This window comes from Mycteria americana, chromosome Z (assembly GCF_035582795.1).
Source record: "Mycteria americana isolate JAX WOST 10 ecotype Jacksonville Zoo and Gardens chromosome Z, USCA_MyAme_1.0, whole genome shotgun sequence".
Classification (NCBI taxonomy): domain Eukaryota; kingdom Metazoa; phylum Chordata; class Aves; order Ciconiiformes; family Ciconiidae; genus Mycteria; species Mycteria americana.
The window spans coordinates 79,788,859-79,811,722 of NC_134396.1; the positions used below are offsets into that span (position 1 = coordinate 79,788,859).

Genomic DNA, 22,864 nt, shown 5'->3' on the forward strand with positions numbered 1-22,864 from the left:
TGTGGCTCTCGATCAGCCTCCTCTCCCAGCCTCATCACTCTTCTCCCCAGCATTCAGAGCACTGTATGAAACAAGGGACAGCCTTATTTCAAGGCTGTGGGAAGTGTGGAGAGGAGGAAGAAGTGAGTGAACATTTCGGTTTGCTTGACCCCAGGGGAATCAGTCCCACAGACACAGAACACAAAGCATGCCTGGTGTGTTCAGCCAGGGCAGGTGGCTGAGGTTGCTGAGCAGCAATGAGCTCTGCCAGAAGCAGAGCACCTGCACCAGCCACCCAGCTGCTACTGGGTCATCTCCATCTGTGTTTCCTCCGAAGCCAAGACTGCAGCAGCTCTGTTGGCCTCACAGGCACAGGAACCCACTATGTGCTCCACAGCACAACATGTAACCCAGGAGCTTGTGGCTTTGGAGGAGCCACCTTCAGTCAGGATTAAGCATGATTAGAGATGGTGCCTTGCAGCTTGAAGCAAGGTTGAAAAGCTGTCCTCATCCTGGGGGGGAAACACTGAGATTTCTGCTCGGTGCATGGGGTGGGTGGGCATGGACACCCTGCTTCCAGCCATGCGGGCTCCAGCATGATCTCCTGACCAGTGTTCCCAGCAGTGCTGCCAACAGCCCCTCTCTGCCGAGCTATGGGTAGGGGCTCTTGGTGCCCACAGGCCAGGAGGAGGAAGAGCCTTGTGCTTCCTCCCACAAGGAGGCTGCAGCCCAGCCAGACCCCTGCTGGAAGGCAACCAACACCCAACGCAGATTCACCCCTCTCCTCCCAGCAAGTCGGGCACAAGGCAAGCAGTGCATGCCAGGTGGCCATGCTGCCAGAGGTGGCCAAGCCTGGAGGCAGCGAGCACTGTGCTGCAGCTGGCTGGCCGGACAGAGAACAACCTCTGGAGGAAAGCCCAAGACAGTAACCGGCCGTAACGTGCCTGAACCGCTCAATTCAGTGTTTGTTACTGTAGAGCACATGAAGGTTTCTGGCAAGGGTAAAAGAAAGTGCACAGGTCTGCACATCCGAGAGCAGCACTGTGCTGTTTTCTCCAACTCTCATCCTGTTTAAAAGCTGAGCAAGGTGCTGCATAATAATCCAAAACATTTAAGAGAGGAGAGGGGAGGGCAGCAGCTGGCAGTGTCACAAGCCTGGTGCAGGGAGGGAGCTGAAACACACAGAGAAAAGCCTGTGCTTGGGAATTAAAGTTCATCTAGTACACTCTGTAGTTCGCTTTCTGTCCCATGGCAACTGTTCTTCATGCTGAATTCTCTGCTTGAATTTCTCTTGATGTTAAATCAACCATACTCTGATAGCAATAATAGCTATTGGAAGATGTTCATTAATTAGTTATTGATGCTGGCTAGTTAAAGGAAGACCTTCGCTTCATGCCTCAGAGAGTATCCGACATGTTTATCAATATGTTTTGATTCACAAGCCTTGCTGACTACTGTATGCCTGCCCATCAGAAGCAGAAGGTGTTTGGGAAGTTTCTAATGAGACCTCTACTGACCAAGGAAAGGTTTGTAGCCGTGGTGGTAGATCAGAAGGGAGTGGGCTCCTGAGCATCTCAACTGGCTGGAAAGTTTCCAGTTGACATAACAGAAATCAGAAGGATTTACTTTGATGTGAAAATCTTGGCTGTATTACATGGGCGCAAGTCCATCAGGTTAGTTTGCCGGTCTGTATGATTTTTGAGTTTTGACACTCAAGATTCTGGTATTGGTGAAGTTACTGTAATGCTGAAGGGTGTTGACTAAATATTCCAGTGGTTATTGTGACCCCTAACGATGTGAGAAGTAGTTAAGTGTAAAGGAACTGGTATCTGAGCACTTGTATTAGATTCCCCAAGTATAATAAGAAATAGACATGAGCTTGTAAATAAGGCTGCTGGAGTGACCGAAGCACATTTCAGGTGTCACATCTTGGATTTTCTTTGAGAAGAGTACTTTCTGCAGCTGTTGATCATTTTGGTCTGCCAGCCACAGAAATCATCAGTATGCCCTTACTGAAAAGATTTTGCTTTCTAAAAATACTTTAAAAACTGTAAATGATAAAATGTTAACCATATCTCTGTGCCCCTGCTTAAAGGAACCTGTAGATTTTTAGGCAAGTCTGAGTGTGGCTGGTCAGAGCTAAACCTACTGACAGCAAAGCACAGGTAAGCCTTGCTGGGTCTCTGTCCGAGGGCAAACACCTCTTAACAGGATTTCTTGCGCAGTAAGTTCTGGACATACTCTGTAACAACAATCACTAGTCAAAACTTTGTGCCACCAACAGCTAAATAGCTAGCCAGTGAAGTGAGCTGCAGCAGGTCCCAGGGCAGAGTAGCTGTGCTGAGCCTCCAGATCATTGTGTCAACATCTTCCCACAAGCAATTCAGAGAGCAACAATGACAATGGATTATGGATTTTACAGATGTTGCGTAGATATTAACGTAACAACCATAATAATAAGCTCTTAAGAAGAGTATATTCTATGAGGAACAAAATTGTTACTGAGTAAAGTACAGGCTTTTACAATTAGTTTTTGCTAAGAACACGTGTTTCTTTACAGACTGGCATAAAGAGTAATTCTCACTTTGCAGGTACCTTTCAAGTGGCCTGGCCTGGTGGTTATTTGGCTCACAGTGCTGATGCAAACAAGGAGACTCGCGCTAGCCCTGCTGTGGGGGAAGCAGCATTTCACACCAGCAGAGCGATTTCTTCATTCACTGCGCGCTGGCAGCAGGAGGAAGAGCCTGGAGCACAGCAGGGAAGAGGCATGGGAACGCCGTCCCTCTGGACAGGCGGCTGGTGGCTGCAGAGCTGTGTCACGCTTGGTCTTTTCAGCTGCTTGCAAGGGTCAGCCCCCATCACGTAACACATAAGCAGTAAGGGCGGTAAAACTGCCGCAGAAGTGAGAGTATTCACTGCAGCAGTTCAGCACTCGAAGTACCTACTGATGTTTAAACAACCACTGCCAGGGACAGACCCCTCCCTTGGACTTCCTGAACACAGGTATTCTTGTTGTGGTTTGGTAGTGTTCTACAAGGTTGAATTACAAGCAAGAGATGCTCGTGGACTGACCTAGTGAAATTACAGTACCCTGCTGGAAGTCACCAATGTGGGTGACCTGCAGCAGCTGTCTGCAGAGACAACCGGCACAGGACAGAGCACACAGCCTAGCCTCTGGCAGGTTTTCAAACAGGAAACTTTGCCACAGTCTTTCCAAGAGTATTTTCTCTGGCAGGAACAGCAAGCCTTCAAAAGTGGTTCCATAGCGTAAGTGAACACAAGGCTTCAGCTAAGCATGCACTCCTACAAACACATAGTTACACAGATGTAGTATTGACACATGGCTTCTACCAACTGACATCTTACATTAGTTCAGAGTCATTCCTTTTTATAGGAAGCTCCTGACAGAACTTATTTTAATATATTATTAAGAAAAATTAAGAGGGGACAATATAGCATTTAAATTACAGACTGCTGCTTTTATGCCATTTCAAAATCTATTTAACTACCCTGATGTCTATTCAAGACATGAATTATGCTATCATGTCATGCAGTTTAGTCTCATCAGCACTAATACATTTTATTAAGCAAGTCACCAAACCAGCCTTTGTTAGTTGCCTTGTGCTGCAGATGTGGAAGGTCACTGATGAGCATTCAGATGTTGTTACCAAAAATAATCGTGTCATTACCCAGCCACTTATCCTTGCTCCCTTGCCAGCACAAGCACCCGAGCAGTTGCAAAGTGAACTCATCAGAGAACTGATACAGATGAAAAAAATGTCAATAATTTCCATGCACAAGTGGGGATGCTCCCAGAATCCCAAGGCTTTCCAGCCTTCGTCTGATGAGGGAGATGCAGGCAACACACCCCTTCCCATCAAGGCTGTGGCAGGAACAAGAATCCCTGCAAGCAGGGCATCTCAAATGATCTGCATGAAACATCTTTAATGTCACCTCCAGAGCAGAGAGCTAGCCAGAAGACAGCCCACGACACTGAGGCAGTGGCTCCAGGAGACACTAAACCACCGTGAGCCTGATCAAAGCCACTACAGTGAAATCCAGCCGCACTCTACTGGTTCAAACTAGCTGACAAAGCATTGAGGTGACAATGCAAGACTTTATACTGGCTCAAATACAGATCCACTTCTTGTCAATTAGGTATTACATGTCCTCTCAAAATTGCCAAAGCCTCAGCATGAAGCAGGAGGCCAGCCACGGGCAGTCCTATGTGCTTGGCTTCATTTGACAAAAATGCCTACGTGTGTGCCTACGTTTCAGTAGGCTTATTTTGCACTGCCAAGTAATGCAGGAACACAAAGAGCCCAATCAGCTAACACACAAGCATTACTTGTTTAGTCAATCCATTATATGCTGTTGGCAAAGACACCAGGATAACATAAACAAGTAAACCAAGTCAGACACAGCAGCACAAAAATGTAGGGTTTATTTTCAGATGTTTCATAATACTAACATACGGACATCTTCATGTGAGAGCTCACTGTAGCATTTATAAAGTTAAATTTTGAACAAAAATCAGGGTGATAAGCTCTTTGACAATGCTACTGGGCTTTGAGATGAGGTACTCTCATTTTACAGTAGGGGATAGCTAAGTGGAGATACCATTCTGAGATATTGCTTCATAGTGGAAGACTAGGAAAGCAACAAGCTGGCCACAGGCTCCTGGGTTTGCAGTGTGCTCCTCCAGATGCACTAGATGTCAATGAATAATGAAATTTAATGTTGCTACTTCCAAAAATGCTCCAAATTGAATTTTTTCTTAAAGAAAGAAGACAGCAGTCCTCCTGCACAAGGTCTGATATTTCACGACATTAAAATTTTTATAAAAACAGATCAAAAGTACAGTTAAACATGTTATCTGCTGATATTAGTTCTTAATTACTCTAATCTCCTTACTCACATAGACTCTTTATTCTTATGCATCGTAAGAATTCAAGGAATTCAGATGTGCTATAGGAAACAGATCGAAAATGTAAAAAACCCCCTATTTTTAAAACAAAACACTAGAAATGCAAGGAAGATGAAACAATCAGAACATTACTAATAAGGCAACACAAGAAAATATTAAAGTACAAAATACTGCATTTTATTGATGTTTCAGTGAGATTGTTTAGTATAGCTCAATGCTGTTAGTCCCCTGATATCAAAATTATTATCAAACAAAATGTGGCATATCCCAATGCTTTAAAAAAATGCAGCACATTTCCTTAATGCTTATGAAATCAACAGCCAGAAATATGACCATTAAATAAATCCTATGACAAAATCTTAACATTTTAAAGGAATTAATCCAATCATTCACTATGTTTCCATGTTCCTGTTCACCTTGGATGCTCAAGGTGCAAATGACACGTTGACAGACATTTGGCATTTTTTTTTTCCATGTGAAGGGATGTAATTAGAGATGAAGACACATTTCTTCATTAGCAGACTACTGTTTCACATAAAGCCAAGTACAGAAAGATTTCCATGTTTCCTTTGGTCTGACAATGACTGTTTGGTTTCTATGCTTCAACAGTTTTGATAGTTCATCCTGCTAAATAACCTACAGGACTGTGGATTAGGATTTTATTTTCAGTTTATCCAAATATATGTCCAAGATGTTTAAGAAGGCTAACTATTAGGTAGCACAAACTCCATAAAACTGCTGAATATCATCACACAGGATACATTTGCTATACAGAATAAAATCAAGAGGGGAAGGTTTGCAAATTTTTTTTATATTAATGGAAAGCTGTTGCTCTCTGACTTAGATACCATGAAATGCAAATCCTCTGTCTCTCCTGAGCAGAATGGACATGCTGTAGCCCTGACCCAGCTCCTATATGGTAGAGCAACGTTTATCAGCAGAAGTGCTCCAAAATTTTATTTAGAAACCTAATATGCTGAACGCCAGTAGTTAGTTCATGTGCATCTTTAACAAAGAAAGTAAGAGGCTGCAGACAGTATTAGCTACAGTGGTATCAGAGAAGAGGAAATTAAAACAAGATTTATATGATTCACTTGAAGAATAATGATCACTGAATTTCTGCTATACAAAGTGTACAGTGCTACTTTTTAAATTAAATTTATGCTAGATTTTTTACATTTATGTGGAAAAGTAAATTTATGATGCTACTTTAAGTGGAAGGACTGGATTTGACCACTACATTTTATAGAGAGACATAAATAAATACAGCAAATGAGGATCATTCCTGACTGGTTTGATCTGAGGAACAATCCATAGTTGTGAAAGAAAGTAAGTGTACAGAGGAGGAAATTAAAGCCTGAAGATAAGAGTGTCAGAAAAGGACAATATGCTTACGCAATAACGGGGATCAGATTGACTATCAGCATCTGGAAACAGCAAGAGACTATCATACACCGTAAAAAAAGCCATCACAAATTATCTCTCTCCTTCAAAATAACAAAGCAGACAAAGACAAGCTCTTTTCAGACTTCTGTGTATATAGAATTTTAACATAGGAGATACAAATTGGTTAAAATACTGCTAAGAATAGCACGAACAAGAAACAGCACTTCACTTATCACTTAATACAAGTTTCTACAGAAAAAATCAAACATTCAGATCTTGCTGTATTCAAAGTATATATACATCTGGCAGTCCAAAAGTTACTTGTCTTGGATTTAATTTAAGCACCTTCATTACACAGTGTCCTTTACTACAAAACAGCCAAACATACATTCATAACCCTAGAACTATTTTTATAATTAGCATATTTTAAAGCATTATGTCAGACAGGTGCATCCAAAGTTGTTTTTCTGTTTTAAAGACACACAGTCTGCATTAGTTAAACAGCTCTTGCATTACTGCCCATACATAATGCAGCAACTTGTTTTACAGGTCATTTATTTAAATGCTTTCACTTTTACAAAATACTTTAGGAAAAAAAGAGGAAATTTGCACTTCAGTTTCTCATTCTTGAAACGTGCTACTTCATGAGATAACTACGCTCTCACCCCTCTGCCCTGCAAAGGAACTGCTTAGCTTTAGGGATTATATCCCCATCAGCCCAAGGCCTGAACGTACATCATAGTAATGCTTCACACATCTACAGCGTGACTTCTCAGGATCTCCAGGTTCTTCGCTTATAGCTGTTTAAGCCTCACAACACCCCTGTGAGGTAGGTACAGTAATATCCCCAACTGACAGAACCAAGACTTTTGTGTGTGTGGCACAATCACACGTAAGTGTTCACTGACCAACAGGAGCAGCCTCTGAGCCTGCAGCCTTGAAGAAAATAGTGTTCATGTTCCTGCGGTGTTTCAGGGAGCTAAACGTCTGCACTGGCATTCTCCTTCAGGTCCAGGGTGAAAAAGGTTAAAGCAAAGTGCTAGGCAGATTGCTGCTCTGCCACCTCAGGCAGGTTGTCTTGGAGTGTTTATACAGGTGGCTGGACTGGCTGAACCGCTTGCCACACTTCAGGCAGGCATAAGGCTTCTCTCCCGTGTGCACACGGATGTGTTTCTTGCAGTCTGTCAAGGTCAAAAACGTCTTGCAGCAGATCTTGCATGCGTACTTGCGCGCACCTTCTACAACCAAGACGTTGTGCTCAGATAAGGCCTTCTTGCATTTTGAAAGGACATCTGCAGATGCCCTTGTCAGCTGTGGCGGACCAGGTTGCGACGGATGCCCGTTTTCAAAAGAAGTGGTCCCATTCATGATCAGCTGGGAACTGGATGAGTTATCTTGCAGCTGGGAGCTCCTGACAGAGGTCACCACAGGCATTTTGGGGGCTATGCGGCGATAGCCAGGAAAGCTGCTAGCTCCACCTCTTACTGAGCCCATCATTGCCCTTGACAGGGAGTGCAAGCCCAAGCCCGACCGTGGAAAATCCATGCTGAACTGTTCTGCCGTCCGGTACCCAGACGTCTGTACACAGGGGAGACCCATCACATCCTGCATTGGTCTAACAAAATGAGAGTCTGCAGGCTCACTAAATGGATTCTCGACATGAGAGACGGTAGCAGATGAATGGCCACCAGCAGGCCCCGACTCTGGACTCATCAGATAGGAGGCATCACTATCCATTCTGCAGTCACTGGTGGTATTTGGAATGTTGTCATCGCTGTTTTGACTAGCACCAAAGCCACCACCTCTGCTTTTATTTAGAAAATTTGAGATACTGAAAGTAGACTTGTGTTCCAGGTTATTTGACACCTCCATAATATGGATGTCTCCCACCCTATCAGTACTGGACTGTGGGTCAGAAAAGCTACGATCACTGCTCTCAGGACTCAGTTCTATCTTCTCTGCGCTCACTACTCCTCCCTCCACTTCAACAGACTCACTGCCCTCCGCTTGGGAAGTGACATCACTCACCTCGTCTTGAGGCTCTGGGGAACTCAAGGGCTCAGACTTCACCACCACCCTCATGTGCTCTTTTTCGTTCAGACTGACCTCTGGATTCTCACATGGGAAGTTGTTCTTCTCAGAAGCAGCCTCCTGGTCAAAGCTAGTTTCCACCTGCGTTGCCTGGGATGCCATGGACATCTGTGAAATGTTTCCTCCACTGTTGTCGGACTGGCTGGGCACTTGAGCATCTTCCTGAGCACTGAAAGACTGATCAAACATAATAGTATTATCCTCCTGGTTATCAGCAACAGCATCAGCCTTAGAGTTGTCCACAATCTTCAGTGAATCGGGCGAGAAGAAATCTTCCCGTGAATGAACTACTGACTGTCCACTCTCTGCAGCCACATCAGAAACAGATTCATCCATGGCAGGCCTGATGCGCTGCCTGGCCCGATCTTCAGAAGCCTGTTTACGTTTGTGGAGACGACGGATAGGAAAAGTAGTGCGCTGCTCGATGTTACTTCTCATTGAGGAGCTCATAGTATTTGGTTGTTCCTCTGTGCTCTGAGTGGAATTTAATGCAGAGCTCACAATGCTCAGTCCAAGCTGCTGGAGCATGAAAGACCTCTGCATGCGTGCATTTTGCTCTTGAACTCTATCACTCGGTGGAGACATCGGCAGCGTCCTGGTAGTAAGGTAGTGTTTGCATGCTTTAACAACAGAGTTCAAATGTAAGTGAGAAGCAGCCAGCAAGACATCCATAACATTACTTTCCCCAAGCATTAGTGTGGAAGTATACATCATGTCTATCAGAGCAGCAAAAGCTTCTGCTGTCACCACTTCGCTGTCCAGCTGAATCATATTCATAGTCTGATCTCCTTCTGCTACAGTAAACAGAGCTCGGAAATGTGTGCTACATGCTGCCAAAACAGAGCGATGGGCTTTGAAATGCCTGTTTCCCACCACAATCACACAGTCGCAAAGCTGGCCATGAAGCCTCTGGTAGTTGAGCTGCTGAAAGATTTGCTCAAAGTGTCCTGGAAAATCCATGATCCTATAAAACAAAACAGAAGACACTATAATATAAAAAATGGCTGAAGTCCTATTCAGACCACAGCAAAACCAGGTTTAAAAATGAAAGATGATGGCTGAAAGACAGATGAACAATAACTGATCTTAATTTACCACTGCCACGCTAGTACCATATATCAAAGCTAGCAATCTTGCGGAGGAGGATGAGGAAGAAAATACAAGTTCTGCCATGGAGCTGACCTAGTATAACAGCCACCTCAGCATCATATGTGTCACAGGCAGCTCTGCTGCCAACTGAATAACGCAGGTCATTTCACCTGTTAGCTCCTGTCCAAAACCACACTCTTCAGTAAAACATTTAATCCTGATTTTTTAAAAAAATCTAATTGTGAATAATCTACTGCAACCTTTGATAAATTGCTCACGTTATTAGATAACCTCCCACTGAAAAGTCTGAACTTTAATTCTCATCTCATTTAATCCAGCTTCACCTTCTGCAAATGACTGTCTGCACAGTTTCTCAGCTACTGTGCAGAACTGTCATTCAAGTATCTGCTTTTCACATAGAAACATAGAAAAGAGTTAATGGAAAAGAAGGGAGACTCTTCTGCACTGGAACAAGTGGTCAGCTCTTATCTTAAACTGCCACCTTTAGCTATCAGAAGTGCAATACAATTTTCTTATTCGCTACAGTTTATCAGCTGGGATGCACTGAAAGTCCTCTGTTTTGCCCACAAAATAAGAAAAATGGTAGAAAGATAGAAAAGTTTGCCGATGTTAAGAGCCGTCTCTGTACTTGCTATTCCTTATGAACCTTCTTGGGCCATAAGGATGTTATGGACAGCTTTTGACAAAATTATGCACTACTCAACAAGACAACTAGACAAACTTAGGGGTGTTTTCTTCTTAAATTTCCATTAACAGAACATAAGTCAAATCTTAGTAGACTCACCTTAAGACTAAATAGGTGAGTTGCAGTGATATCTCTACTTTTTCTCATGACAAATCAACAAAGTATAAGATTCATCAACAAAGGCTACATGAACGGGGCATACACGCACACACTTTTGTGTTCACGTTTATTTTTCAAAAGCAATACCACAGTATCATGCAACACAAGAAGACTGTATAGTAGCGAAAAGAAAAGGTCACACAGAAATAATTATACTTTTGAAGAGGGATCAAATGTGAGTCTGCGAATTTAGAAATTCTGTCCTCAAATACACACGCTGTGAACAAACCATATGCCGTATTTGCATATCTGCATGGTCACAAGCTATGTGAGTAAATTGCAAATAAAGCTTCCCATAGTCACGTTTGACCAGTAAAGAAAAGTTTGCTCAGAAATAACATCTGTATTTCAAACTCTCCACAGGTGTTTCACTTTATACAACTTTGCTCAGAAGGTATGCTCAGGCCATAGGCAGTGGCTGCCAAGTACACACATTCATTCAGAGGAAACCAGGTACAGCTGTTGATGTAGATTGTTAATTACTTTGCAATTTTGTTCACCCGGATGGACACAGATTAACTATTTCCTTGGAAGGAAAAAGCAAAACCTCAGAAATGCAAAGGACAACTCCCAAGATTGCAGGCATGGAGCAACAGCAGCATGTGGCCACAAAGGCTCCCTCAGCCTGTGCAAACACATAGCCTGCAGCAGTTCGAACCTCTCCACTCTCCTTTGCTGCAAGGCAAAAGGCAGTGAGGGAGGCAGGGCAGACTGGGGACTACCACCTTCGAGAGGCATACTGCTGTAAGGCTGTGCCAGTAAAGGTCAAAAAGCCAAGCAATACACAGAAGGTCACTGATGGATTTACACATTTATGCAAATGTAAGCAGGCACCTGTAGAATTAGAAAGATCCATGGGCTTCCGGCAGCAACTCAGCTCAAAGTAGGAAAGTGTATCTGCAATGTTCCCCAGCCTTGGATTATCACCATTAACATGTCAAGGGAAAATGGAAGGGTTCTTGATCCTTTTTTATAAAGGATACACATCTTTTGAACTAGTTCAGGAGTTACTCTGCAAGCAGCATGAGATTAGGTTTCTCATTAGGAAACAAAGTTAACAGATGCTCTCTGTGTCCTTACTGCCTGCATGATAACCCCACTTGCTCCTCAGCCGCACCCCATCACGCCAAATCCCCTCTGGCCCCAGAGGAAGCTCAGGCTGGGCCTGGGGCTGAGTGAGGTTTCCCAGTCACACCATCCACTGGCAGGGCAGAACAAACACGAGCTGAACACGTGCTGGGTTCTCCATCCAGCGAGCATATAAAGCTAGGCCCCCCCTTTTCTATTAGACCCACAGCTATATAAACCTTGTTGGACTTAAAATACCAGTCTCCTCAGTCAAAACTTGCCAGTGTCTCCAATAGCTATGGAAGGGATAGGCAGAGCAATTGTGCTCTGTAATGCTTGCCACTAAATAACAAAGTTTTGTGTTGTCAGGGACAGGAGACTACAGACAGCTATAGGTTAAGAAGGCCTTAGATGCAGATACTCTCCATTTTTAGCCTGTCTTGAAGCTACAATGGACACTACTGTGTGATGAACAGCTACCATTTTCTGATTCCCAGGCTTATGAAATCCCTTAGGGGCAACCTGGACAAACAAAGGGACCTGCTCAACTTTGCAGCCTTTGCTGCACTTGGACTAACATCGGGCTACATAAAATTAAGGGAATCTGTAGTATAGTAGGCGAGGAGATCTGAATTCATGCCAGAAGAGGTGGCAAACTAACATGAAAGCACAAAAGACTGAAACCATCAGGTCACAAAAAAATGTCACGAAACAGCCCCTGCCCGCCTCAGCTGCCAGGCTGGAGCTAATATAAGAGCAGCGGCTGTTCCCCAGCCGAGAGGCAGCTGGCATTCACCCACCTCCTCCTTCCCTAAGGCACATGACATACACTTTGCAGGTCTTTGCTGAAGAAAGATTTCACCACTGCACAAAGAATCTTGCCCCTCTCCAAAGGAGACAGGCTTGCAAAGAACCAGTTTTACCTGAACACTGAAAAGCCAAAACTTCTGCTGGCACAAATCTGTTGCCTCCAACTGTAATTGGTTCCTGTGTATTTTAAAAAGAAGAAATAAATTACACTTTATGCCTTCCAGCAATGGTGAGGGTCCAGGCTTACCACGGCAACAAAAATTCCCTAATTTGGCAGCACTAAGGCTATGATGCCTGAATGCCTGAAATAAGCACCATAATGAGATTTAATTAACTACTGTGTCACAGTCTCCCTTATCTCTATAAATGAAGTTATGTAATAAAACAGAAGAATTTGTTTGCTGCTTTTTTTAAAAAAATAGGAATACAGATAATAGTTGATTTTATTTATCTTTCACTACCAATGCATATCTGACAGTAAAAATAAGATGACATTTTCAAACAAAAAAGTGTTAAACAAGACAAACTTCAGAATTGCAGAGTTTTTATTTCTACACATTTCCTCTGAGAGAAGTATAACACAAGAGAAAGTGAAGAAATGCTTCCTGGTGGTTGTAGGAGGCAGGAGGAACAAAAGAGCGGACCCTGAAACTCACTGACCTCAGGCAGCAGGACAAAAGGAAGACAGGAGCCTGTGACAAGAGCCACAAGTCCCGGCAGGAAGTGTCTGGAATGTGGCAGAGGCCAGGGCTGCTTTGCGAGTGCTGCTACATCGCTGTCTGCCTTTGCTGCTCCTGCACATCTGGTTAAACTGATGCCTTACCTTGTTCCAGTAAGCACTGTACAGGAACGACCTCCTCTGTAACGAAAGCTGCCCTCCAGACAGGTGTCTGAAAAATTGAGAGGGGAGTGCCAAAAAATTCTTCATTTATTTTCTTTTGCTCAGCTCTGAGATGGGTTAGGTGTCATGCCAGAGATAACACTCTATCCTTGGCTTCACGAGACTAAAATACAGGATCTAGGGGGAATTTGGAGAGAGGAAGAGTAGGAGATGGGGAGGCCCAACAGTTGGCAGAGCAACAAAGAAACTCTCTCTGTTGCTCCATTTAGAGAACCATCACTATAGCATCAGTGTGCCCTTGGGGGCCTGGATGTTGGTCGACTTTCTTTTCACTTCACTCCCCAGTCAAGAGGGGCAGCTCCAAGGAACCATCTCACAGTTGTACGGCTACGTGCAGGGCTGATCTGCACAGTGTACAATGCTACAGCCCACCAGAAGACACCCTGGACAACGCCAGGCACCCACCACACCAGGAGAGCCAAGTGATCTCCTTTCTCTAAGGACCAGAACTGCAGGACACCGTGGTATTAACTACAGTGACTTCCCAAAACACAGCAGTGCTGAACCATAACCACCACCACCTACAAAGACAGCTAAGGTGGGAGCACTTTGCTGTGCCCCATCTGCAACCAAGAACAAAATCGTTCCACTTCTACCTTCACTGCAGAAAGCACAGGGCCCAGCAGAGACTGCTCCAGCTTCAAGGGTCGTCAGAGGCAAGCTGTTCACAAGCACCCAAGTAGTTCCCAGTCTGTGCACTGCTTTAGGACATTTTAGGAAACACACTGCAGAAAATACAAAATACCTGAGAGCTCATGCATTGCCCTTATCAAGCCAGTCCCAGGAGGTGGTGTGCTTCAGAAGACTATGTAGTAACACATTCGAACCAATGTCCAGAGAAGAGTGGAGGTGGAAAACACCAAACCACATGAGGACAGGATTTCACATCAATAAAAGAATGAGCTGGACTCCGGAAAGGAGTATGGGTTACAGAGATGGTCCAGGGTATTTCTGCCCAGGCGGCAGTATATATTTGAACCAGAGAAAACAGGTAGGAGTCATCATTTTGCCCAATGATTTTGGATTTCAGAATTCAGAGAGAGTCCTTGCTTACAGTCACCAAAAATGATTGCATCCTTTGTGACCTGAAACAAGTCAAACCCCAGTTTTGCTTCAGATAATGTTAATTTGGATTGGTATTTAACTTTTACTACACCATAAAGGCTGAGGTCCTCAAACCAGAATCAACAAGCACAGACCCCACAGTGAAGCTGAGATCTTGTACAAGATCAATTGAAAATTATAGAACTAGATTTAAGTCATATACATTGCATACTATGCACATACCACATTCTGTGAGATATGAGCTACTTCAGGTTACTAAATACAGGCAATGCATCTAAGTCAACATCAAAATACACGAGTGACTTATTTCTGGATACGCACATTCATTCTGTCTTCCCCTCCTGCTTCAGTGATACCTTGCCTTTCAGCAACAGCTGGCCATGAAGACTCCCCTGAACCACCCATGGGCTGCACATCCCCATCATTCCCCTATCAAACGACCCAACATCTCCAACACATGGTGGGTGGTATCCCATCACATGGTGTGCGAATGCCTATTTGGATGAAGGACAGAGATGCTCCCAACTGAGCAGTGAGTGGTTTCAGTAGCCAGTCTCTGCAGCGTTTGTGAAGCTCACAGCCAGCTCCATTTAACATCCTGGGGACCCAGGAAATGTTAGATGAAATCTTCTGCTGAATCAGATCCAGTCAGTGGGACTCAGGAGGCATCAGCGGTACAAGCAGCAGACATTGAGTCCAGTGGCCTTTTGGAAAGCAGTGGGAAAGGGAACAGCTTAGTTCTATAATGAAACAAATGACCACAAATGAGAAGAAACTATTACAAATTGTTCAGCTACAACTGGTTTTACTGTAAATACAAATAGTCAGAGCCAGGAAAATTGTAAGGGTAAGCAATGAAAAAACATCTACAAAATCCTGAGTGGAAAACAACCATTCTGCCTGTCCCTGGACTAAGGCCTAAGAAATGAAACCAGCAGGTCAGAACCAAAGAAACACTCCTTCATGCAACACAGTAAAGCTACAGAACTCCTTGCCATGGGCAAATACACATTAATCCAACAGCCATTACGTAGATTAATTGTAGAAAAATCAATTGAGAGCTATTGAATATTCAGATGCCACCTCTACCTGGGGAAGGCACTAAACCACAAGTCACTGGAGGTGTAGTTTTATATACACTTACCTCTCTGGCTTTCAATTTTACAGCTTGCTTTGGTATTTTCTGAAGAGTTTTAGGAGAGAACTGTGAATTTTTTTCATGTAAGATTGACTTGGTAAAAATGAGTAAGGAAGTATTTTCTCCCTAACATTTTGATTACACACTTGAAAAGATAATTAACCTTTGAATAAAAAGTGTGCTCAGTAGATATTTAAATACTTAACTTGCCTCTTCACCGCTAGAGGAAAACATACCACAGCAGATCCAACAGCCCAAGAGAGGCGAGGCTGCTGCTGCTAAACGTCCCCAGGTCCCAGGAGAGCGGGAGAAGACACATTCTCAGCAGGCACAAATGCACAGAGCACCCATATACACTGCAAGAGACACTCAGTGCTCACACAAACACAGGCAGCAGCAGATACCTCATCCTGCTCCCCTCTCTGGCAGGGCAGGATGGAAGTCCACCTGCAAGAACATACATACAAGCGTACAAGGTGGACCCTTCCAGCAGCTGGCCCTCCCAGTGGCTGTCCCCTGGGTCGCAGTCTCCCCATCCCCAGACCGCAGGCATACAAGCCCCTGAGACCACAGCCTGGCTCCAGTTGCCAGTACAGACCATCACAGGTACGCAGAGCCAACCAGGACTCCCCTGCTCCCACAGCTGACTCTCCCATGTTCTCGCCCCTATCGACACAGGCGCTCTCACACCCAGAGCTGCCCTCAGGGACCCACAGACCCCCTTGCTCCCAAGCCACTTCACCAGCTCATCCAGGTTGATCTTCACTGGCCATCAGACACTCACACACCCACACTTGCTCTAGTCAATGTCCCATGGACACAGGGACATTCCGCCCTGTGGCTGCACTCACACCAACCAGAGAGCCCTCACCCAGGACAGAGCCAGGAAGGAATTTAATTACGAGCAGGACAGATGGCGCTGATCAGGTGCAGGGCACAGCCAGGCAAGCACACTGCCCAGCCAACTGCCTACACACGACCGGCCCTTTTTGTCCCCTTAACTCTCTATATTTCCACACTTGTTCCTACCCAAATCCCCTAAACCCCTCCTTTGCCCCACCTTCGGTTCCTCCCCTAAACATCCTGTAATAAGTCCTGTGGGATCCCAAGCTGGTTTTCCCATGTGTCCCAGCAGTGGGCAGCAACCCCCTTAGTCTGACAGAGCTGCTCTGCGACTCACTGTGATGGGTCACACCAGGACGCTGGGCAAAGGCTCTGCTGGGACTGCACTGGCAGGGGCCTGGACAGGGCGCTCCTTCCTCAGGGTCCTTGACTTGGGTTCCCACCTGTGTCCTGTGCTCTTCTGGGCCTGCGATGGGCTTGTTCCAGGGATGGGCCTGGGAGCAGCCCCGCAGGGTACTGTTTGGGCTCTCCCTCCTGCCATTGCCTCTCCAAGCTCCCTTACGGCTGTGCAGAGGAGCTTGATCACATAACCAAACATTCATGGTGGCGCATAGTAAAATATTCCTCATATACCTGCATGAAGGTAAGGCTTAAATTTCTAAAATGAAGCCTTCCATATTAAGAAAGCATCAGATTTAAAAGTACGTAGTTGGGAAGATGATGTGCAAGTGTTTTGAAATTCTAGGAAAAAAGACCTACAATTTACAATTACACAGCCTGTTTATTAATCTCTCATTAGTTATTAACCTCAGAGTCTCTCTGTCAACTCCAACCAAATTTAACAAAGAGGACATTAGATACTGAATTCCCCCATTTTTTGTTGAAGTTGGTGTCTGGTTACAGCAGAAGCCATATTTATAAGGACTACTTCTCACAGAGTCATAATTAGTTCCCTTATTCTCTTAAACAACACAAAACATCCAAAACCAAACCATCCAGCTGGGCAGTTTGCACACACAGCTATGAATGAGGCACTTGTGCTGCCATCTGCCCACCCAGGCAGGTAGGAAACACAAGGGACAGCTGGTAACACAATCACATAGCAGGAGAAGGGACACTATAGATTCTTCCATAGGAATTCAGGTTTTATTAGCACATATTTCTACTACTTTTAATGGTAAAAATGTCTTCATATGGTTTCTTTCTATTTCTTGAATGATTAGCATTGATAATACTATGTAGACTTCCAGCCCTTTTTTCCATCAAATCCCTCTGCTCTAATACTTAATCTGCAGCAAGATGGGACAAGGCAAGTATTTAATACATGCACTGAAACTACTGCAGAATCAAAAACTTTTTTCTTGCTTCTTTAAAAAAAAGTTAAAGTTAACTCACTATAAAATAGTGTGAAAAATAACAACTCTGAATAATGATCTATTTAAAATTTTATTATGACGTCCAGTACTAAAGGACAGTGTAGATTACACTGCAATCCTGAGCCGCTGTCAAGAAGTCAAACATACATAGTCAAACAAACAAAAAAAAATCAAATGCAACCTCAAGTTCCCCCGAAAGAAGCTTTTAAAGAGTTTGCGAAGTAATTGATTTTGTGTTACCAAAACCAACAACAAAAGCTGCCTCAACTATATCATTCAGTAGAACGATATCACAAGAAATCTCCCTTACAAATACACTATTGAAAACTTTAGAATAGGTACTTGGTTTTTCCCTTATCAGATAAAAGGAGGACAATTTATTACTTGCATCTCAAACGCCATTCCCAACAATCTGTATTTAAATGCATTTGATATTCTAGGTACAAAGCCTACAGGAATCCCTGGCATACAGACAAAACTTGAGTGTGCCAATATAATATTAATAACTGTTTGCCTCTTAGCTTAAATTACATTTTACAAAACATTACAATAAGCTTGTACTGGGCTTAATCATTGTGCTTGAAATAATACACCTCATAAAAAGCTCCCCTGAAGCCTGAAATACAAACATAAATCTAGATACGAGTCAGTGTTATTTTAGAAAACACTTTCTATTATCAGTTATGTCGTTTTTTTAACAAGGCAGCAGGACAGTGGGAGGGTAGAGGCAGGAAGAAATGGAAGTCTTCACTTTCTTTTACATCTTCAGCAAGTTTTGTCACTTTGAAACACGGAGGGTGTGTGTTCTCTGCTTTGAGAGTGTTTTCAAACTGAACATATGGTGGAATTTTAGTTAACTGTAGTTAAAATGATTTCTGGATTTGCCCCATACAACGAAAGTAGACTCCAGTGTAACATTGCTTTCGTGTATGCAACAATATGGTGAGTGCCAGCCATGAAAGGCATTTTTTGGGTATGTCTGACAACTACCTGCCACTAGTGACTTTCATGACTGACAGCTGAGCTTACAGCATCTCATTTGAGGTGTTTCCTTACCCAGGTTTTATATATAGTTCAACACACACAGTTTATCTCCCTATTGTCAGGGAGGATGAGTTACAACTTGTCTAAGAATCAGAAAGGATAAACTGCCCTGCAAAAGCTGCTTCTGGTTCCATCAGCCCTCTGGAGAAGAGTAAGAGATTAGCGTATGGCTTACTATTTTTTCATCCTCTGAAAGGTACTGCAAACAGATAGTCCAACCTATGGCAACACCAACTCATTAATAAACAGTAACAGCACAGCCTGCCAGATGCAAAGAGCATCTTTGAAAGGAGCAACAAAAAGCTTCCTTAAAAAGGCCAGATTTTTCTTAGACACTCTTCGTTACCTGCAGAAACGGACACTAGCTGTGACACAGCCATCCTCCTGCTTCCTCACATTTCCACTCACCTCCTCCCAGTCCTGTGATGCATCTCGCAGTCTCTAGATCCTGCAGCACAGTATGATAGTTCAGAGGAAGGCACACAGGAGGAGACTGCAACGTGACACTCCTGCATTTTGATGTGCCATCTCAGCTTGTCACCAGGGGGGTTGTTTCTTTGTTGTAATTCCACTATTTAACACACCTGTACTGCTGTATATTCTGAAGAGACTGAACACTGTTTCCTTAAAATTCCTGGCTAACCCCTTCATTGTTTGGGCTTCAAGGTCAGTACCATAGCTTTCACAGTCAGTCTCTCCCAAAAGAGTTGATATATGCTTTTCTGATCAACTTACAAAAGCACAGTTTTCTAGGTATCAATAAGAAACAGGAAAAGGTGGCCATGGATTCTATTCTTGATCTTATGAAGCTAAAAAACTGTATCTAGATATGAGAAAACGGCTGTTCCCAAGAGCACAACAGGTTTTTAGGCATTGCACAGTGAAACACCTGAAGAAAGCTGTTTGGGCAGTATCACAATTTGATTTATTTAGAAAGGGAAAAGCAGAGAATGCTGCTACACAGAACTGGCCATACAGCCATCTAAGGGCATGAGAAGACAAACTGCCATTGACAAGGATTGATCTGAACTCACCATTACGTTATCAGTTCAGAAAACTTCTCTTGAGGTTCATGGTATCATGGCAGTCTCTGTTACCACCATCGTCCTCTCACAAGAATGCTCAGCACTCCAAAGGAAACTCACTTGCCAGCTTCTCCTGCCTACCTTCACCCCCAGTTCATGAATCAAACCACAAACATCATGCAGAACCAAAGGTCTGCAGGCAAGGATCTCAAAGGAAAGGGCAGCCACAGACACCTCGGCACTAGGTGTCTGTGAGATTATGTTTTCTTGCTCGAGATGGCAATCATTTCTAAATCTAGCTCTTCAACTTCACTATTTACCAGAAGTTCAAGAATTTTAAACAGCTCTGTCCAACCACCTTCCTTGGTGATTCCTTTGCCTAAGCTTTTAACCTCAGTGAAACTAGGGTTAACTGCATAATGAATAAATGTGCTTTTGCCAGGAAGTGGTTAAGATCGAAGTAACAAATATTAGTTTGCCGCCATCACAATGGATTCATTAGTACCACACATCTTCAGCCTAAGCAAATAACTATATGCACATAACTGATTCAACAGATAACTACTGTATTTCAGGTGAGAACTGTTGAATTATCTGCTTCTGATCTTCCCAAACTCGTTTCAAAACCTGATCTTCTAACATTATCATTTTACCCTCAGAAAGGAAAAAATCTACATGGATACACTGCACAGTTCTGTCTATTTTGGGATTGTGGTGGGTTGATCAGACACCCACCCAGCCACTCTCTCACCCCCCCTCCTCAGCAAGATGGGGAAGAAAGTAAGATGAAAAGCTTGTGGGTTGAGATAAGGACAGGGATATCATTCACTATTTACCATCTGAAACACTCGACTTAGGGAAGATCAATTTAATTTATTGCCGATAATTAACACAGTTAAGATAGAAAGAAAGAAAAACAAAACTAAAAACACCTTCCCCCCACCCTTCTCCCTTCTTCCCCAGCTCAACTTCACTCCCAACTCTTCTACCTCCTCCCCCCGAGCAGCACAGGGGGATAGGCAATGGGGGTTGCAGTCAGTTCATAACGATTCATCTCTGCTGCTCCTTCCTCCTCATGCTCTTCCCCTGGTCCAGCATGGGTCCCTCCCACAGGAGATAGTCCTTCACAAACCTCTCCTTCCCATGGGCTGCAGTTCTTCAAGAACTGTCCCAGCATGGGTCCTTTCCATGGCGTGCAGTCCTTCAGTAACAGACTGCTGCAGCGTGGGCTCCTTTCCATGGGGCCACAGATCCTTCCAAGAACCTGCTCCAGTGCGGGCTCCCCACAGACTGGCACTTCCTCCAGGGCACATCCACCTGCTCCACCGTGGACCTCCATGCGGACCTCACCATGGTCTTCCCCGCGGGCTGCAGAGGAATCTCTGCACCGGCATCTGGAGCACCTCCTCCTGCTCCTTCTTCACTGACATTGGTGTCTGCAGGGCTGTTTCTCTCACATATTCTCACTCCTCTCTCCCAGCTGCTGCTGCACAGCAGTTTTTACCCCTTCTTAAATATGTTATCACAGAGGTTCTACCACCATCACTGATGGGCTCAGCTTTCGCCAGCAGTGGGTCTGTCTTGGAGCCAGCTGGAATGGGCTCTGACCGATATGGGCCAGCTTCTGGTGTCTTCTCACAGAAGCCACCCCTGCAGCCCCCCTGCTACCAAAACCTTGCCACGAAACCCAATACAAGCATGCACTAAGGAAGAATTCTAAAGAACACATTGTCTTAATCAAGGTCTAAAATTCACACCAGAATGTAACAATTTACATTATTTGAATGTATTATGCTGAATTAACTAAAATCCTTCTGAGTGATTTTTGAAAGGTGGAGGAAGAAATTAAGCAGCTCTTGTCAGTTCAAAGATGGTAACTTCCTTCTCTGTTTTTACACAGACACCACTCCAGGTCTACCTTTCCTTTATAGCATATGGGTTTACATCAGAGTGCAACACGGTTACCAGCTTGACCACTGTAGAGTTTGCCTTCGTTAGCACGACCATAAGAAAAACTGGCAGCGAGTCAGGTCAATGCCGCAGAGACAACACATACATCCCAGAGAAGCAACTGGTGTGCACGCAATTTCTGTACACCAGCAGTACGTGTAACACCTCTCCACCTGTATGCCACCCTCTGCAAGAGGAACTATGATTCAGTAATTACACCAAGTACAAGAAAGTAAAACCTAATTTATAACGTGTCATCTGAAGATACGTTTCTTTGAAAATTCCAGAACATTACATTAACTGACAGATAAGAAAGGCTGTTGTTCCTGTGCTCATTCCTGAATGCACTGAAAGGCACTGTAATGAAGAACTGTCATACCTTTTTTTCCTTATTTTTTTTTTACACCACCTGGAATATCCAAGTTTTATGTCCCTCTCAACACTCAAGATAGCATCTACATCTAATCCTTCCATCACTAGCAGTTGAAAACACATCCAGATATTTAGTTTTGTGTCTTACACAAACATTACCATATACACAACAAAAAGGCCCTCCAGAGGTTCCTTGTCAAACGCAGCGTCTCACACTTGGCAGCGCAGTTTTGTCTGTTCTGACCAGGTCAGAGCCAAACATGCTTCAAGGAGACCCGCTGCAGAGGCCAAGCGGCAGCTTTGTTCCACGGGATCCGGGCAGGAGCGCCCAACTGCTGCAGGGGCTCTGCAGCTCGCCGGTGCGACCCTGCCGCCACAAGCCCGCGCCTGAACAGGCCCACAGAAACCCCGAGTCCCCAGCGGATGGAAACCCCGCGAAGGAAACTGGGGGTCCGGGGAGAAGCGAGGCCCCCACCGGCCCGCGGGAACCGCCTGCTGTCCTACGGGTTCTTGTCAGCACCGCAGAACCGCGCTCCCCGCCACCCGGCGGAGCATCCACCGCTGCTGCCATCCGCCGCCCTCCGCTCCGCTCCGCCCGCCACACGGCCGCGAGGCCCCGCCGCGCCAAGACTCCCAGCACCGCCGGCCGCGTTGCCGCTCTCCTGCGCTCCCCGCCGGGCGAGCGCTGGCGGCCGCCCTCTTCCGCACGCACCGGGGCCGCGGGCGGCCTGCCCGCAGCCCGTCGCCCTCCCGGGCACCTCCGCCTCCCGTGGGGCTTCCAGCTGGCCCGGTGGGGCTACCCGGGGCGGGGGCGGCGCGGGGGGGGCAGGGAAGGGGCGGCCGCCCAGAGCAAGACCGCCGTCCGCCCCGCCCGCCCGGCCCCGACCCAGCAGCCCACGTCACCCGCCCCCCGCCCCCCCTCTCCGCGCTCCCGG

At 44.9% G+C, this 22,864-nt stretch overlaps 1 protein-coding gene across 2 annotated transcripts; it reads right to left on the reverse strand.

Moving 5' to 3' along the window:
* Positions 1-4,426: 4,426 nt before the first annotated feature.
* Positions 4,427-22,773, reverse strand: ZBTB5 (zinc finger and BTB domain containing 5). 2 transcript variants are annotated; one of them, XM_075526298.1, is made up of 3 exons: positions 22,089-22,773; positions 14,543-14,921; positions 4,427-9,347 (listed from the first exon to the last, which is right to left on the reverse strand). In XM_075526298.1, exons 2-3 carry the CDS (start codon positions 14,584-14,586, stop codon positions 7,319-7,321), a joined length of 2,073 nt encoding a protein of 690 aa, XP_075382413.1. In that variant the 5' UTR covers positions 14,587-14,921; positions 22,089-22,773; the 3' UTR covers positions 4,427-7,318. The 2 variants fall into 2 exon arrangements, with proteins under 2 accessions (XP_075382413.1, XP_075382414.1); XM_075526299.1 differs by lacking the exon at positions 14,543-14,921.
* Between the last annotated feature and the right edge of the window lie 91 nt (positions 22,774-22,864).